The sequence below is a fragment of the Furipterus horrens genome, unplaced genomic scaffold, assembly GCF_987537825.1.
Source record: "Furipterus horrens unplaced genomic scaffold, mFurHor1.1.pri manual_scaffold_9, whole genome shotgun sequence".
Taxonomy (NCBI): Eukaryota; Metazoa; Chordata; class Mammalia; order Chiroptera; family Furipteridae; genus Furipterus; species Furipterus horrens.
The window spans coordinates 24,687,159-24,706,702 of NW_028327179.1; the positions used below are offsets into that span (position 1 = coordinate 24,687,159).

Consider the following 19,544-nt stretch of genomic DNA (forward strand, 5'->3'; position numbering starts at 1 on the left):
TACTTCCACAGCCCACAACCTCTACCCTCAAAGAGGTGATGTTACCCCAGGCCAATGCCTGGCTCCTCAGTCCTTGTCTCAGTCCTCTGGCTTTGTGGTGGTCTTGCCTCTCCCACAATGCCCTTATCCTGCCAACCCATCACCCTGAAGCCATGAATCTGCACTTCAGACAAACTGCAGCATCTCTCAGAAGTATGTCCTATGTCCTTTCTGCTTCTGGTGTCTGATTTGTTTTTTTTTTTTTTTTTTTTTTTTTATATCACTTTACAATTGTCTCTGGGCTAGCCTCAGTTTTGAAGTCCTAGAACTTAGCTCTAACATGGTCCAGATCTTGACTTAATACCCAATAACATTTCCCATCCTTGTTTTATTGCTGGTAAACAAGCTCTCTCTCCCTTGGCCTGGCAGAAATTTTATTTTTCTCTTTCGCCTTCACATGCTCAGTTGTGCCATAGTAAAACAACACCAATCCCATTTTTAACCCTTACAACAGAGGCCTTCCTCCTCCTCCTCTTCCTCCTCCTCCCTGCCCCCCACGACCAGCACAGGGTGAAAAGAAACTGAAATATTCTCTCTCCAGCCCCTTTTGGATGGGATCCCCACCCTCTCCATCACCATTCTTAGTTCCACAGGGGTCCCCAGTGAAACTCCCAGCCCACTTTGGAATACAGTCTTCCCTCAGACCACAACATTTGCTGATCTTTTAGAAAAAAAAAAAAACATTCCTTTACTGGCACTTGATAAACTGAATGAACTTATAACTTCAGCATTGCTTCTAAAGGACTTTGTAAATGCTGTACTATTGGCATTAGTAAACGTAATTGTTTTAGAGACTCCGTTTTACCAGCAGCAGCCTCGAAACAGAAGCAAGAATGGCCTACAAGTTATACTCATACACCCTAACCTTCTGATTATTTTGGTTCTCCAAAACCTAATTTTTTCCCTAGATGTGTGTACATTATTTATCCTTTATCCTGTGACAGTAGCACTTTATTTCAGCACAGCTCCCTAAATCCCATTTAAGCAAGCGATTTAGATGAAAGCAGTGCACAAGGAAACTTGAAGCAAAATTACTAAGTAATGTTTGAAGCAGAAGAGACACCAGCTGGCCTCCTTACCAAATTTAGAAGGTGGAACTGATATACAAGAGTCTGCTGATTGCATTGATTTGGGGGGTCAATTACATTTATGGCATTCAATGACAGGAATGACAGAAGCCAGGAAGACCCTGCTCTCGCTCATGCTGGTGAAAGCATCATGGTGGTTCATCACAGTTCAGTCATGGGATGTCTAATCCTCACCCATTCTTCTTCCTGCAATATTTCAAATAATGTGCCACAGGCGAAGTAAGTTAACTTAGTGGCTGGCTTTCTGGGCTCCCTGTTTCCTGCATAATTGGTGGACTAGTTATGTTTCATTTGGGTATCAGAGAAGACTGTAGGACATTTATCTGCTCAGTAGACAGTGAGTTGATTTGGATTTGTTTCCCTGTCAAGAAAGCCGGTAGTTAATGGGCGCCCCGAAAGGGGCTGGGCACAGCCCAGCCCACGGTCTCCTTCTGCCATTTTCTCCTGCGTGTGAGGCGCTGGGCTGGTGTCTGATGAGCGAACAAAGGCAGAAGGGGCTTGGTTCTGGTGTTGCCAAGCAACGAGTTTCAGGTAGAACTTAACGTGTCAAAGCTACAGTGTCTGTGAGTGGCAGTGGTTGGGAGACTTGCCGTAGGGCGACCCAGACGCCGCCTTGCTTTTGTACACTCCTATGAGTAGTTGTTTTTTTGGCCCTTGACTCAAATATAATTTTTACTCAACGTTGCTTCCAGGGAGAGGCTAGCAACCAGGGTCCGAGTCAGGGCTCCTAATTCTGGGGAAGTCGCGAACTTCTTTGGAAATATAGTAAAAGCGTACAGAGCCATTGCTCAGACGCACATGTTCCTAAAATTTGGGGTAAAATTGGGAGGATAGGATACCCAATGAAGACCTCTGGGCGCCGAGGGAAGGGGGCGTGGAAGGGCACGTCGACTTGCTCCCCGGGCCTAAGCCCTTTCCGAAGGGTTCAGAATATTTCATTAAATCAGTTACGGATGGTGCGAAAAGCGCTGTCTTCGAAGAAAGGTAAGACACGAAAACACAATACAACACAAGACTTTAAAGGTAAGATGTATTTTTCTTTTCTTAGAATTGGAACTTGGTCCTGAAAGGTGTCGCAGGATGCTGGCTCCCCCCGACGCACTCTCCCGCCCTTTCAGCCTTGGGATAGTCGCATTGTGGCTTTCACACCTGCTGCCTCTTCTTGAGGACAGTCTGTGTGCCTTACCACAATAGGTCTAATGAAATATCCCAAACCAAAAATGAGGGCTCGGGGTCGGGTAAATGTGAATGGACTTCCACTAACCACGGGATGTCATAGTTGACATTCTGTGGAGACTCACTAAATGTAGTGATTAGAAAATAAACGATGAGTGGACAGGTTAATTGAGGGAAAAATGTGTAATGAACTGTGTCAAAGAAACAGTTGTTTAGCTACCTGCAGCAAGTGAATGCTTCTGGCATTAGTAAGTGTGAAGGCCCAAAGCTGTCTTCAAAAGATGACTTGAATTTCTTGAGCTGTGTCATTCCCCAACGGATTTAAAGCTTTAGAATAAGAGAATGCTATTAATCCCTACTTGAGGGATCTGGTTCAGCTATCTGCTGCCTTTTCTCTTTGGTTTTATTAAGTAGTTTTAGAGTTGGGAGATCAGTTTTCATAAGGAGTATATTTCCCATCACTCCACTTGTTATTACACTTAATGGAATATCTGCAATTCAGTGAGAAACAAGGTGAATTATCTTAGACCCCACTAGAAAATGATGAGTAGTTGAGACAGTTCAAGTGATAACTGGAGACAGAAAGGATAGTCTTGTTGGCTCATTTTGGTGGTTATGAAACATTAGTAATATGCTCGTAATAGAGAAACTCAAATGCATTATTCACATGTGAATTCCCTTTATAATCTCCCCCTGAAAGATCCATGGGTATGTGTTTTCCGAAAGGGAAGACTGAAATAGATTTCAGCATCTATTCAAGGACAGGAGGTGGAATCTAATTGTTTATGCTCAACAGACTTTTTCATACACTCCCCATCTTTCAGAGGTTATTACTATATCGGGCCCAGTGGGAAAGCCAAGACTGAGAAAGAGAGCTTTTGATCCTGAAGGAATTCATGATTTAGGATATATGCCTTCCATCCACTCCACCATCAAGCAGTTATTCACTTAATAAGCCTATGTCAGCTGAACTTAGCAACACATCATTATTTTTCTAGAGCTAACAGTCCCCTCAATCTTGTTAAACAGAAATGCAGTTAGGCCATTATGCGATCTGTTGATATTACACTGAACTATGTAAGTCAGAATGAAGAGTTTTGTGACTTTCCGTAAGTGGAAGTGTTGGATCTTTGCATAATGTGTGTATGGAATAAGCAAAATATAATGATGTTTTCAGAGGTTTAAAAGATGAATTGCCGGTAAAATCGTTTTGTTTTATTGTTTATTCCAGGTCGTGCCAGACGTGGGCGCAATGCCTCGAGCCAGAGAGACTCATCCAGCTTGTCCCAATCTACAGGGTGCGCGGGCCGCCGAGAGCAAGGGAAGTCATCTTCCGGTTCTTCCGATTCCGGAGCTTCAACTGACGGGAACGGGGCATTTGGAGCACCTCAGAACCCATTTGCTTCTTCACCCAGCTCTTACGCACCGAAAGACGAAAACGAATTCCTGTAAGTGAAAGCCCTCAGAAAAGTTACCCATTCGCTTGCTTTTCGAAAAGAAGTAATACATTACCTAAAAATCGGAATAAGCAGAAAGTACCCATGATCCTATCCCTCAGAGGTAACCACGTTTTGCGCGCATATATACATGTAATATAATGGGTATAATACATATCGTACTAGATCTTATTTCGCTTAAAAATGCGTCATCTTTCCGTATCAGTACAGTGTCTTCTCAGAGCTCAGTGTGCTTTTTCCACTTTGTTGATAACGCTGTATTGTGAATAGCTTTGTAAGGTAGTCCTGCTTAATTAAATCTGTTGTAAGTTATGAGACCTTTAAAAAGGATGAGGTAATTTAAAGCAACTTGTGATCTTAGAGGTCACATATCATCTCCTATTTTTCTTTCTAAAACTTTTACTTCATTTGCCTCATTCAAATTGGTTGCATTTGGTTTCCTTCGTTATTGTAGAGTAAATTCCTTATCATTTCTCGAGAACATGTGTAGTAGAATTTGTGACTGGTACCAAAACGGTGCCTGGCTCTCTGTAACTACCCTCGGCTCCTGGCTTCTAGGACAGAACATCAATATAGGTATTTGTTGGTCTTTTACTTCCATAAATTAGAAGTCGGTCAGTAGTAAACATTTTGAGCCATGTACCATAAACTACTGACGTTTCAAAAGAAGAAAAGAAACAAATGAACCCGTTCTTCCTATATTTGATGTTACAGAAACCCTAAATTGAGTATAGATTCTCTGTAGTATCTGTGATTTTATTAATCATAGCATTCTGGACGGCATAGGAGGGGATTGAATTTAGAGCAGATACTATCCACAGCTTTGCCAACCAATGAACTGCATGGCTGTGGGTCTCTTCACCCGTTTGCAAAATGTGAGAATTAGACAAAATGTTCTCTAAAAATGTGATGTTTCTATATTACGGAGTGCTTCCTGTCTTTCCCAGTTAAATACTCATTGATGTGGATGGTAATGAACAAAAACCATTAAAGTTGTGTTGTGTATTTTATTATATCTTAGTTCTTTAATCTATGTATGACACAGTTGTTCTCAATGAAATGAATTAGCGAATGGTTCCGTGTACTGCAAAAGCAAAATTATGAACTTCTTTAATATTGTATCTATCACATGAAATGTAGTTTATAGTTCTGTAACTTCTGCTTTAAAGGACACTTGAGAAAACATAACGAGAAACCTAAAATTATATATTTACTACAATTTAACATTTCAATCATTGAAAATGAGAAAAAGATAAATTTTAATAAGCAGATGAAAACTATTTTCTTTTTCTTTGTCAGGGACGAAATGGGAAAAGATGTGGTCGTTTGGGAGTCCTCTGGTCAGTGGCCGTTCTCCGTTTTTTCACCAGAGGGAAACGTATCTTGCCTTTCAGGTAACTGAGAAATTGTACATTTTTAAACTACGTTTTACAACTCTCATTCTCTAAAAGCGAGACCCTGCCAAATAAAGAAATGAACCACGAACTTAGCTGTAGTTAGGAGAGGTTGGACATTCTTTAAAGTGCCTGAGCATTGCAGCAGAACTTCATGATTCGGAGATTGAGGTTGAAAGGTATAGTTCTTTTAAGATATGTGGTTCTCATGAGAAAATAGTAACATCAGGACCCACCACAGTTCTAATTCTGTAAGCCCAAGCAGAGGCTCTACTCTCTTGGCTCTCCATAGGTACCCCTTCAGAACCTCTTGGCTGCCTGCGGTGAATAGAAGAGTCATATCCTGCCTGCCACGAAGGCCTTAGCTGTCTGATTCTGCTTGCTCTTTCTTCCCTGTCTTTCCTTTTAAGGGTAGTTGTTTTTCATAAAGCATGTGAAGGCCTATCCTGGAGATAATGTTTGAAGGTCAGGAGCTTTAGCTGGGCTGCAGGGATAACACTTCTGTAGAATACTCCTTCCCTTCCCATTTTCTTTTGTCTAGAGTTTCTAAAGCTCCTTCTGGGCTGAAACCTAAACTGCCACACTGCTAAGCCCACCTGGCTGGTCCTGAGTGAATAGCAGGCTCCTAGCGGATGACAGTCCTTGCACTCCCTCAGAACTCTGGCATCTGTACTCTGTCTCAGCTCTGCCTGCTCATTCTCTGCAAGCATTTGCATCACACCACTCCTCAGTTGCTTCGGTACTCATTCAACAGATCCTCACCGAATTTCTTTAGTGCCAGGCCCTATTCTAAGTGCTGGGGATATGTTGGTGAGCAAGATAGGCAAGATCCCTCCCTTATGAAGCTTATGTTCTTGAGGGAAGGAGACAATAAGTAAAACAAGGAAATAAGAGAACTCCAGCTGGTGATTTTTCTGTAAAGAAAATAAAGAAGTATTAGCCTTGTACAATCAGTTCAGCATTGAACCTAATACCTGTCGAATGCCCTAAAGCAGTTCCTCCCAAGTGTGGGACGTAGATCCCTATGTCGGGTTGCCGGATAAAATATGGGGTGCCCAGTGAAGCTTCAATTTTAGGTAAACAAAGAATAATGTTTTAGCATATGAATAACCCATGTAACATTGGTGACATATTTATGCTACAAGTGTGTGTGTCTGAAATTCAAATTGAACTGGGCATCCTGTATTATTATTTGCTCAATTTGGCAACCCTGTTCCTGAGACCCTTGCAGGAGCTGTACGAGTTCAAAAATCTTTTCATAATAATCCTAATGCACGAGTTGCCATTTTCACTGTGTTGACATTTGCACAGTTGAAGCAAAAAAATCGATGAGTAAAGCCCCTTATATCTTAGTGTAAATCAAGCTAGAAACAATAAACCGTAGTCACAAAGTCTAACAGTAGTCAATGAAAAAGGTTAATGTCCTTTTGGCTTAAGATTATGTCCGAAATGAAATGGTAGAAGTTTTTAATTTTATGAGATCTTGACCTCTGAGTGCAAACCATTTTTACTATACTGTGTGACCAAATGGGAAGCACACACAGAGTTGTTTCTGCCACATACTCAAGCGTGATGGGTATTTGAAGGGAAAGTCCTGGTGTGCTCGTTTGACTTGGGAGCTGAACCAGCCACTTTTTTCCCCCACAGAACAGTGGCTAATGAAAGAATAAGTGGCAACTACGGTTATTTTGACTTAAGTATTTGGTGACGCTTTCTTTAAAAATAAATGAAGGGAGCCCGTTACTTCATAGAGAACAACTGACAATGATAAAATGCAAGCTTTCAAGTGAATATTAGATGATGGAGAAATTTTTTTCTCATGTGAGCTTGATAACTTCTCGATACATAAAGTCTCTTCTGATGAGATGGATAGTGACATTAACAAATATGAATATTTTGATATTGTAAAAGACCATTTGGCCGTGTTTGGGAGTTCTCGATAACTCAGTGAACCAGTATTTTCCAAATATTTAATCTGTAATGTTGCAAAATTATACATACCTAAAAAGTCCATTCGAAGTGCAAAATTATCCAGTGAATTGAATGTGATAGTACAAAAAGTTTGAGTCGACATTGGAGCTAAACTTTTAGAAACTACCACCTGTCAAGTTCTGGTGTGACGTCAAAGAAGAATATTCCAAACTATCTGAAAAGGCCGTTAACATCATTCTTTTCCAGCTACATATCTGTGCAAGAACAGGTTTTCGTCCTATACTACACCCAGGCGGTATATTGCAACAGACTCAATGCATCTGATTATTTCCTGAGGTTAAATCCTAGCAATGCTATTAAGATCAGAAGGTGTGAACATTTCTGTGGCAATTGATGCTTAATGACAATTTTCCTCCTGTAAGAGTTGTACATTTTTAGTCCCCTCAATGGCAGTTTAGGAGACTGTCCACTTCACCACATTTTTTCTTTTATTTTATTAAAAGATTTCTTGTATTTATTTTTGGGGGGGTGGGCGGATAGAAGAGGGAAACATCAATGTGTGAGAGAAATATCAATTGGCTGCCTCTCACACATGCCCCAACTGGGGACCAGGCCTGTAGTCCAGGCATGTTCCCCGATTGGGAATCGAACTGGCGACCTTTCACTCTGTGGGACAATGCCCGACAAGCTGAGCCACGCTGGTCAGAGCCACTTAACCAAATTCTTTTTCTTTTTTTTTTTTTAATTATTTCTTTGTTTGTTTATTTATTTACTTTTGGAGAAAGAGAGGGAGAGAAACATCACTGTGTGGTTGCCTCTCACTCGCGCCCCCAACTGGGGACCTGACATGCAACCTAGTCATGTGCCCTGAGTGGGAATCCAACCAGCAACACTTGGTTCGCAGGCCAATGCTCAGTCCCACCGAGCTTCGCCAAATTCTTAAAGCCAATAAATAATATTCACTTTTAATTTTTGCCAGTCTGATGAGTAAAGGCTTTTATCTTGATTTTCAGTTGTATTTTTAAATTGCACTTTTTTACTTCATTTATTTATTGGCTATTTGAAAATTTTGTGAGTTGGCTGTTTGTTGTTTTTGCTCATATTAACTTATTCTTCTCAGTGATTTGTAAGAACTCTTAATATGTTAACATTAGTTCTTCTCCTGTCATGTCGCCATTCTGGATTTCCCAGCTTATCATCTGCGTTTTAATTTTGCTTATTATAGTTTGACATAGAGAGTATTTTTCTACATAGAAATTTGAATGTATACGTAGTCAACTTTCTTTTTCTGTTAGTTCTTCCTCTCCATTTATATTTAGAAAAAGAATTTCCCCTTCAAAGATAATAACCAACTACATTTTATTCTAATTTTTTCCTTATGATTATGAAAATTTTCTAATATCAACATTAGTGCACTTTCTTGTCTCGCCCCTTTAGCTTTACTATTCTATCAAAAATATTGGCATTTATTTTAAAGATTCCAATTGATTTCTCCCTTCAGGTTTCACTGACATTTCACCAGAGGAGCTGAGACTTGAATACCATAACTGCTTAGCCATTAACAACTTACAACATTATGTAAGTTTGTTTCCTATTCATCTACCTCAATAACAGATTAGCTGTGAATTACTACCTTCTCCATATTTAGAGGCTTGCCTGTTTTGGTAAAGTGGGTGAGGTCTACAGTTTTTTCAAGACAAGGCTATTTTTATTTTCTAAATTATTTTATTTGAAATTGATTGGTTATCTAAAATGGTGATAATATATTTTGACTGTACTAACTAGGAATGTCATTATTTTATTACAAATTATCCAACAATCAGTCCCAGAAATCAAACCCTTTCATCAGTTGGCAAACATTTATAGAGCATCTCTTAGGTGCAGATACTGTGGTGAATGTTAGAAAAATAAAGTGAAATAAAGCAGTCGATTATATAGATTAACATTCTCACATGTCAAATATCAAAAATTAAAAAGCTCAGCTTGAGGAAGTTTGTGCTAAAGGAAATGACAAACTCTTTTGTTGTTGTCTACAGTCATGATCATGCGTTTTAACTGGCACACACGCTCTTCTCCCACCCAAATACAACTAACTGTGTGCCGCCAGGTACTTGTGCTTCTGAACCGGGTGATTCAAGGAGCTGGAGAACAGGCAGAGGGGACTAGGCTGGAATATCTTTGGCAAACAGGGGCGGGTCAATGCGAACTTTACAAGTGATGGGCCGTAAAAATGTTTCATAAACTTTCTGTAATTTTGGCAAAGATGTGAAGTTGTTTGAGAGATGAAAATAAACACTCGATATTGACTCATCATTTTTCTGTCTTCTCTCTCCAGCTAAATTCCATCCAACAGTTAATAAATCAGTGGAGGAATAGGGTAAATGAACTGAAAAGTCTAAGCACAGCACCTAAAACAGGTTTGGTGAGTACCTGAAAGTTTGCTGAAGGGAAGGAAGTGTCTCTCTTATGTATTGCTTTTTTTGCAAGAATTTTACTTTCAAGTTGGAAAGCAAACTTAAAATTTTCTGTCAAGCCCTGGCTGGTATGGATGTTTCTCTCCCTCTCTTTCTCCCTCCGTTCCTCTCTCTCTATTTATTTAAAAATAAATAAAATCTTTAAGAAAAAATGTATATCGGCCTATAGATACTGAAATGTATTATTAAAAATTATTTTTCTCATTTTAATATGTATTCATTGAAATTTAGAAAACAAAAATTTTTAAAGATTTTATTTACTTTTTAGAGAGAGGAGAAGGGAGAGAAACATCAGTGTGCAAGAGAGAGATTGGTCAGTTGCCTCTTACATGCCCCCTACCTGGGTATCTGGCCCACAATCGAGGCACGTGCCCTGACCAGGAATCGAACCGGCAACCATTTGGTTTTCAGGCTGGCACTCAATCCACTGAGCCACACTAGCCAGGGCTAGGAAAAATTTAAAAGCATAACTAAAATTAAAATCATAATTCATCAGCAATTGACTCTTAATCTTTGAGGTTGGTGTACTTTTTTCTGTCTGTATTCATATTGTGGGCATTTTTCTATGTTAAACATTTCACGTTTTTAAGCACATATTTTAAATTTTAAATTTGGCTCTAAAGTACATATATAGAAAGGTACTTGAGAATTATTCATCAAGTACTTTATTATTTGCCCTTTCTTATAGCTCTCTGATATAAAGAATGGAATAAATCAAGCAACCTCTACGTTTGGATTTGGGAGTAGGCAAACAGCAGCATTTGGGCCACCAGGTAAGTGATAAAGTAATGCAGGACTTCACTGATTTTGAAAAATAGGATTTTATAGGTTTCAAGTTGTAAAACCTGAAGGTATGTTAAGCACCATTTTAAGTCAGCCTTGCAAATTCTACAGCCTTCCATAATGGAGCTTGAGAGAATTTGATTCATCAAGCCTTAGTGAAAGGGGGGCCAGAATGGGCTGGGCTGTTCTTTGAAAGGCCCTATGGCTCAAGCTTTAGAAGTATATTTTAGGAGTGGCTTTTCAAGACTTTTATAGCTGTGGTAGCAGCACCTTTGAGGACTTTCTTGTCACTGTATAACAGCATAGTGTCCTCCGCAAGTGACAGCTCCAGTGAGATGGGGGGCGGGGCATGGACAAGCCAGAAGTGTAAGAGCGCTCGCTAATCCCTGAGGCTTTTCAAAGCCGCCTCATTGAGTGAAGGTAAATCACGGGGCAAGTGAGGTCGGTGTAGCAGGAAGACAGTGGGTTTGTTCTAGCTTCTCGTTTTTACTTTTCTCCCTTGTAATCTCTTTCCAACATCCAAACATGGCGGGAATAAGGGGAAAATGAGGGGGGAAAAAGTGGGGATTAACATGGCCACATTTCTGACTGTAATAGGTTTTTTTTTCTTTTTCTGGTTTATTTGTAGGTTTTCCAGTGAATAACAGCATGAGTGATAATGCTCAAAATTTTAGTTTTAAAACAAGCTCTGGATTTGCCAGTGCCCCTTCTGGAAGCCCTTCTGTGTTCGGGAACACGCCCGCATTTGGAGCTGTTCCCTTTCCCGGTCCTGCCGTCACTACTTCTACTCCGGTGCCTGGATTTGGGAAACCTGAAATCACAGCTGCTGCTTCGTTTTCATTCAAAACCCCAGCAGCTGCAGGTTTTGGCTCGCCTGGGTTTCCAGGATTCCCAGCTCCCATGGCAGCAGGCCCTGCTGGAGCTGCGGGGGCCCCAGCCGTCACAAACAGCAGGTCGGTGGCTGGCTTTGGAAATCCAGGCTCCCAATCTCACACTACTGTTTCCAAGTCATTCAGTGACAGTTTTGCAAATAGCAGCACATCTACCTCTCTTCCTGTCTCAAATAGTAGCATGACAACAGTTAACGAATTATTCACGCCCAAGCATCAACTAACGGCAGAAGAACTAGAGCAGTTTCAGTCCAAGAAATTTACTCTGGGGAAAATTCCACTGAAGCCACCACCTATGGAATTTCTGAATATCTGAAAGAACAATTTTAAATAAAGAATGACTTATGAAATTATTTTGAGTGGTTCATATAAAAGAGCAGATACATACACGTGTGTATCATATATACATATTTATTTATAAGGAATAGAGCTTTCAATAAACTGAGGAGTTTGAAATCCATCATTTTTTCTTGAGCTTGACTATTTTTTTTTTCCTGTGGCCTAAAGTTTAATAATTATTTTTAACACACCTACTCCGTGGTGCAGGGGGAGGGACAAGAAGCAGGGGTGCCAAAAACATTTACTTTATCCTTACACAAATGCACCCCACCACACAGCGGCACAGAGGCTTCCCAGCCCTTGGCCGGCGGGCGGGCGCCTCGTTTGGGTGCCTCCACCCGCAGTCCTGGCGGGCGCTCCAGGCACCCACGGCCCAGCCTGCCTCCGTCTGCGGCCGCGTTTCTTATTCTTTCTCTTTGGCAGAAACCAAAACAGTCGTAGCAGCTACAGGACACTGGAGAGAGATGCAGAGGGCACGGGGTGTCGGAGGGCCCCCTGCAGGGAGCTTATCCAGGCTGGGGGCGGCGGAGTGGGGGGCGCTTGCCCTGGCTGGACACAAAGCTTTTCTCGCCGCAGGGCTCCTCCCACCCACATGCGGCGTGCTGGCGCCTGAGCCCAGGGTCTGGCCCCGAGTGCCCACTCCGTGCACTGGGCTTCTCTCCGTTCCGTCTCGGGGCACAGGTAAGGGGCGGGTCATTCCCAGGGAGGCTACAGGCCCGGGCATCAAAGAGCCAAAATGCCCAAAGTGAGGGTGTCCAGGGAGAGAAGAAGACCCCACAGTGGGGCGTGGGGGCTCCGTCCACTGAGCTGGGCTGAGAGCTTTGGCCCCCTCTGTACACCTCTGTGCTCTGTCGGAAACCCCTCTTTATAGAGGAGGAAACGGGCCCAGAGGAGGAGTTGCCAGCCGGGTGAGGCCAGACTTGAACCCAGGTCTCAGAGGGTCCTGGGCTGCGCCCAACCTGATGCTTCACGCAGCAGAGTGAGGCCCCGGGGGATGCCAGTGCTGGGCAGACCCAGGACACCGCTCCCAGGCTGGGCAGCAGGGACCTAGAATAGCTGGGGGACAGTGGGAGCACCCCCTACAGAGCCTCATCCTTGTAGCAGCTACAGACACCCAGTTTTCAAGGCCAGCTCAAGTGTCACCTCCTCCTTGAAGCCCTCTGCAGTCACTCTGCAGTCACCCTACCCCCAGGAATCCAAACAAGGGCATCTGAGGACAAGCACCAGCCCCAAACACGGGGACAGCGAACGCCACAGCTGCTCCAGTTCCTACTGGTCCAGCTGGGAACTCCTGGGCGGGGGGGGGGGGGGGGGGGGGGCGGGGAGCGGAAGCAGCGGAGAGAAGCCTTCCAGCAGGCGACCCGACCCGGGTCACCCTCTGAGACAGAGGCAGGGCTACCGCCTGCCGCCCTTGGCTCTCCACTCCTTGGCCAATGGCCATCCATGCTCCATCCTCCCTCACCGACCACAGCGTCCCAGGGGCAAAAGGGAAAATGCACAGTGGGAGGGGCTGGGGCAGGAGGGAGGGCCCCTCCGTGTGCTGGCAGCCACCCTGTCTTGCTCAGGGCACCGCTGGGCAGCCAGGACAGGGGCGGCTGCTGCCCCCGTGCCAGGGCACTTGGAGCCCGTGAGACTGGAGGAGAAAGCCTTGCTCTTCCTATTTCCTGCGGGAGGAGCAGCGCTGGATACAAATGGAGACACAGTTACAGACCAGACTGGGATGGTGTCTGGGAGGGACCCAGGGGACCAGCACACCTTCCAGGCCTCCTAAGGCCCACTGCTGGCTCTGCGTAGCTCACAGGCTGAGAGGTTTTCACATATTTAAATGTGAAATGAGAACGAGGGTCCGACTATGAAACTCCAACGGATCAGTCGTACAGAGATCCATTCAGAGTTCTAGATAGAACAATGGATATGATGACGCAAAGCGAGAAATGCTGATTGAAACGGTTTTAGATTCCACACTGTATCTAGCTTCTAAGAAACTACCTCTTATTGAATTTTGTAAAAAACAAATTTATTCACAGATATAATCCCCATATATACTATCAAAACATTCCAGGTGTATAGTTCAGTGGCTTTCAGTACATCCACAGACATGTGAAACCACATCCACAGTCAGTTTTATCACATTTTAATCACCACAAATAGAAATCTTGTACTCTTCAGCTATCATTTTTCTCTTCTCCCATACAGTCCAGCAACCACTTATTAGTGTCTATAAATTTGCCTACTGTGACATTTCACACAAATGGAACCATGCAATATGTGACCTTTTGTATCTGGCGTTTTAAACTTATTACACTGTTTCTAAAATTCATTTATGTTGTATCATGTGTCAGTACTTCATTTCCTTTTATGGTCAAATAATATCCCATTGTGTGGACATACCACATTTTGTTTATCCATTCCCACATTTAATGGGTATCTGGGTTGTTCCTCACTTTCAGTAATGAATAATGCTGCTACAAACATTCATGTATAAGTTTTGTGTGGACAAGTCTTTTCATGTCTCTTGTGTATATCCCTAGAAGTGGAATTGCTAGATCATGTGTTAGCTCTTAGTATAATTATTTTAGGAACTGCCAGACTGCTTTCCAAAAGTGGCTGCCTCATTTCAGATTCCCACAGTTTCTGAGGGTTCCAATATCTTTACAGGCTCACTGACACTTGGTAAGAGTCTTTTGGGATTATAGCTATCCAAATGGATATGAACTAGTATCTTGTAATTTTGAATTAATTTCCCTGATGACTAATGACGTCAATATTTTTTTCAGGTGTTTTCTGGCCATTTCTATATCTTATTTGGAGACATGTTCTTTTGGGTATTTTGTTCACTTTTAATTTTTGTTAGTTTTTATGATTTAGTTGTAAGAGTTATATAGTGTAGACACAAGTCCCTTATCAGATAGATGATCTGCAAAATTTTTCTCCCATTTTGGGGGTTGTCTTTTCACTTTATTGCTAGTGTCCTTTGAAGCAAAAAAAAAAAAGAGGTTTTAATTTTGGTGAAATTTGATTTTTTGTTTTTCTTGTGTTGCTAAGCCTTTGCTATCATATATAAAAATCTATACAAACCCAAAGATACGCAGCATTATCCCTATTTTTTTCTCTAAGAATATTATGCTGTTTATTTTACATTAGGTCTTTGATTCATTTTGAGTTAATTTTTATATGATATGAGGTAGGGTCCAATTTCATTCCTTTGCATGTGGCTGTTCACTTGTCTCGGCACTATTTGTTGAAAAGGCCCTTCTTTCTTTTACCGACTGATCTTGGCATTCTTGTTAAATATCAGTTGATCATAAACACATGGGTTTATTTCTGAACTCTCAATTCTATTCCATTGATCTATATATCTACCTTATAGTAGTACCACAGTCTTTACGTCTGTTGCTTTGCAGTAAGTTTTGAACTCAGAGAGTGTGAGTCTTCCAACTCCGTTTTGCTTTTTCAAGATTGTTTTGGCTATTTTGGATCCTTTATAATTTCATATGAATATTAGAATCAGTTTGTTGATTTTTTTTTACAAAGAAACCATCTGTGATTCTTACAGGAATTGAGTTGAATTTGGAGAGTATTGTCATCTTAAAATTCTAAGTTTTCCAAATCTGTCCTCTTTCCAAACATTATTTTTATTGAATTTTAAAATAGAATTTTCCTTTTCCTCCAAATGTTATAGGAAAAGAACTAAACTGGAAGTATTAACAACATTGAATCAGTGATCTGGACAATTCAAAAATAACGTAAAGGGAAAGAGCAACAAGGCAAGCGAATGAATAGAGTTTTAGAAAGGAAAACAGGCTTCTATGCCTCTGTTCTCACCCATAAGAGATTTCTCCCTCTATACATTTTAAAAATCTGCATGTTAATGAGGAACAGAGGTTACTCCAACATTTCATTTATCAAAATTAGAAATATAAGAATGGAGTTCCCCAGAGTTTAGGTCCTAACTCTTCATTGATTGGGATAAAATATGAATTACAAGATCCCTTTTCAAAAGAGTATAGTAGAGGAAATTTTGCTAAAAAAAAAACTTTCAGGAAAAAGATTCCAGAGGAATAAAGAAGAGATAAGAAAGCAACTTGAAAGAGATGAAAAGAAACAAAAGGGTACTATGTTTTATCCTTTCATAGTTTGTAGATTTTAGACCATAAGCTAGAGAGAGAAATAATTCTTAAAAGCTAGCTTGACATTAAAGTAAGGCAAAATAAAGAATAGAGACTAACCTACATAAAATTATTTCAGGTATAGTAGGAGCTCTCCTGAAAACAGTTCACTTATAATGTCTGCAATGTTTTTTAATAGGAAAAACAAGCACTATTCATTTCATAATTACTTAGAGGCAAATATAATGCTCATACCCCTTGGGAAGCATGAATATTGAATAAAATTCATACAAGTTTTAATGAAGTAATATCTTTTGATAATTGCAGAGAGATGAAAGATAAGCTCTGCAGTGGAAGGGGGTTCCTGGGCTGAAAGATGAACAGAGGGATCACAGCAGAGTATGAGGTCAGAGGAGTAAACTGGTGAAACACAAACCTCTAGGGCATATCCTACAGAAAACCCTCAGGTTCCTCAAGATACCAAGCGCCATCAAGAAAGAAGTGAACAGCTTCTTTCTGTTTTAATCTCTTATACTTGATTGCAATGTTTGAAAATAACAGAAGAAATGTAAATGGAGATAGTATATGAAGGGTCTCCCTATATACCTTCTCATCTCTTCTCTTACTCACAGAACACACACCGTGTGGCCTCTTGTCATGGAACACATGCAACTACCTTAAGAAAAGGCTGTAAAGTAAACAGGACCTAGGGAAGGAACAAGGGTTTTAAGTTCCTTATTGCCAATAATTTTATATCCGGATCCTTACTAAAGTCCAGCAACAGATGATACATTTTATCACTGGCTTTCAGGAGGAATACTGCTGAGAAAGGAGCTTAACATATGCTCTTTGCCTCGTAATATGTGAGGGACTCGCTTGCTGAAATACAGGAAGTATGCTTTAAAGCAATGTTTCCCAACCTTTATTGTCTTTACCTTTATATAAGTTTTTCCCTTACTACGTCCCATTAGACTTAAACATCACACATATGCTATGTATTTGTTGATGTACTGTATGCTTATCTGTGATTTAAATACAAAAAGAGAGATTTTCTCTCCCCCAAGAACCAATCAATTTTTGCCCCACTGAGGGAGATATTTCTTCCACTGAAAATGCTTGTTTCAAAGATTTATCATTGGCTGTTATTGCACAATGCGGCTTACATTCCCTTTATCCTAATTTGTGCAACTAGAATAGACTGTTAAAATTTGTTTTTATCCTTAAGAAAAAGGCTTAGCACCATATTTTTGAAACTACTGTGGAGAAATCGTTCAGATTAAGCGATTAAACACAAGGAGTCAACTGGAGTTTTTCTGGCATGAAGTCAACTGCCAGTATGCTTTCACATCCTTCCCACTGCTGCAATTTGAAAGAAAATGTGTGATGCCTTAGAAATAACTTACATAGAATTACTAAGTCATTTGTGTTGCAAATATTTCATACTCTTCATATATCTTGTTTAGAATAAAGAGTTGAAATTTCATAGAATCATAGTAAACCAAAAAGACTACCTCAAGGATAGAATCACATCACATTTGTATTTTAATCAAATTTACTTAATTGTTCTTCATTGTTATATTTACTTTCCTACATATTTTGAAAATAATTTTAAGACTATATTTTATACAACTTCTCGTGTTGTATTTGAATGCACACACACAAAACACAGACACACAGAAATGTTTCCTTCTCTCTCAGTAAATCATTTTATTCTTCTTACAACCAATCAGAACAGCAAGAAGAAAAGAATCCAAAAGAATGAGGATAGTGTAAGAAGCCTCAGCATACTAACATTCACATCATGGGGGTGCCAAAAGGAGAAGAGAGAGAGAAAGAAATTGGAAACGCATTTGAAAAAGTAATGCAGAAATTTTCCCTAACTTGGTGAAGGAAATAAACATAGAAGTCCAGGAAGTGCAGAGTCCCAAATAAGATGAACCCAAAGGGGTCCATGCCAAGACATATCATAATCAAAATGCCAAGGTTTAAATACAAAGAGAGAATCTCCCAAGCAGTAAGAGAAGAGAGTTACTTACAAAGGTGCTCCCATAAGGCAGTCAGCTGATTTCCCAGAAGGAACTTTACAGGCTAGAAGAGACTGGCAAGAAGTATTCAAAGTGATGAAAAGCAAGGACATACAACCAAGATTACTCTATCCAGGAAAGCCATAATTTAGAATCAAAGAACAGATAAGTAGCTTCCCAGACAAGAGAAAGCTAAAGTAATTTATCACCCTCACACCAGTATTACATGAAATGTTAAAGGTTCTTCATGAGAAGAAGGAGAAGGAGAAGGAGAAGGAGAAGGAGAAGGAGAAGGAGAAGGGGAAGGGGAAGGGGAAGGGGAAGAGGAAGAAGAAGGAAAAATATGAACAATAAAATGGCAATAAAGACATATTCATTAACAATTGAATCTGAAAAACAAAATAAACAAATAGAACAGGAACAGAATTATAGATACAAAATATATGCAAGACCCGTAGACACGGACAAAAAGTGTGGGGATTGCCTGAGGGAATGGAGGAGGGCGCTGAGTAGAAGGGGAAAAAAGGGAAAACATTGAGACAACCGTAATAGCATAAACAATAAAATGTAATTTAAAAAAAAAGAAAAGAAATAATAGCCCTTGCTTTCAGTACAATATATAAACTATGCCCTTTACCGTGTATAATAACAAGTTGTTACCCACAGCTTTTCTTTGAAAGGGAAGAAGTAGGAAGCCAGCAATTTCTGTTCAACACTGCTCGCCCTATTCATTTAGAATGTGTCTCTCACTGGCTTCAGGGTCAAAGTACACAGCTTTATGCCTTCATGGTGTATTTCTTCATGTTTTTTGAAAATACTAGAAATAAACTGGATAGGAACCATCAATACGAATAAAACTGTACAAAATCCATATCTAAAACTTGAAAGAGAAAAAACCTTGAATACACACCAATGAAATTATCAATTTTTTAAATTGCCATCTACGATAGAATCAAAGCAGGCACTCAGGTATAACATAAGAGCTTGGGATTTTGTCAAGCATGGCTGGAACTCCAGCCCTTCTACTCACTAGCTATGTGACCTTGGAGAAGTTTACTTAACTTTTCTAGCCTTGATGCAAATTATATACCACTGAGTTACTAATAACACTGGCCTCAAATGGTGGCTTTGAGGACTGCAGAGCATAAGTGGCCAGAAAAGTGTCCAGCATATTTCAAGCATCCATAAAGGATTAATCTTGTTAATCTATTTCTCCTGGTCGTCTTTGTTTTTCCCCAACAGCACCTAACACAGAGCGTGTACGTTAGTACAACAGTAAATAGGAAATACATGTGTTAATGAATTAATGAATGTAATTATGATAAAACTATATGCAACTCCTTAGAATATGTATAGCTAAATGAAATATTTTCTTCTTTCTTTAATGTTCATTATTGACTACTCTATATGGTGCTGAAAATCTCAAAGTTTGATGGTGATTATCAAAAATGAAAATGATCTAGAGCTCAGATGGCAATTCATGTTTTCAACTAAAATTAAAGTATTGGAATGAGAGTGGAGAAAATTCACAAATAATATAGGTTTCTGTTATGACATTCTACAATTTTAATTTTTGTAAGTGTCATAATCCAGGAAACTGATAAATCAATTGGTTAGTTTTATGTCTTCCTGAAAATAAACAACAGGATCTAAAATGATAATTGAAATAATAATGGACAGATGCATTACTAGGGACCTTTGTGTGGACCCTAAAAGGACCTAAAAGGTAGATCTTAAATTACGTGTCTCTGGTATGGGGGCCTGAGATTCCGCGGATATGGATTCAGTGATGACGATGCTGTCTGCAAACTACAGTTTGAAAAATAAAAACTTACAATC

At 40.3% G+C, this 19,544-nt stretch overlaps 1 protein-coding gene across 1 annotated transcript; it reads left to right on the forward strand.

The window, feature by feature from the left end:
• The first annotated feature begins 1,969 nt into the window (after positions 1 to 1,969).
• On the forward strand, positions 1,970 to 11,549 carry LOC150001450 (nucleoporin NUP42-like). The gene is made up of 4 exons (XM_090286870.1): positions 1,970 to 2,111; positions 5,060 to 5,154; positions 10,249 to 10,333; positions 10,972 to 11,549. Exons 1-4 carry the CDS (start codon positions 1,970 to 1,972, stop codon positions 11,547 to 11,549), a joined length of 900 nt encoding a protein of 299 aa, XP_090142996.1.
• Positions 11,550 to 19,544: the final 7,995 nt, after the last annotated feature.

Excerpts from the sequence above, each read along its gene's own strand:
- LOC150001450 (XM_090286870.1), top strand. The coding sequence starts at position 1,970 with ATGAAGACCTCTGGGCGCCGAGGGAAGGGGGCGTGGAAGGGCACGTCG. Across the intron at positions 2,112-5,059 it reads AGCGCTGTCTTCGAAGAAAG|GGACGAAATGGGAAAAGATG; the intron begins GTAAGACACGAA and ends TTTCTTTGTCAG. Across the intron at positions 5,155-10,248 it reads AAACGTATCTTGCCTTTCAG|CTCTCTGATATAAAGAATGG; the intron begins GTAACTGAGAAA and ends CCTTTCTTATAG.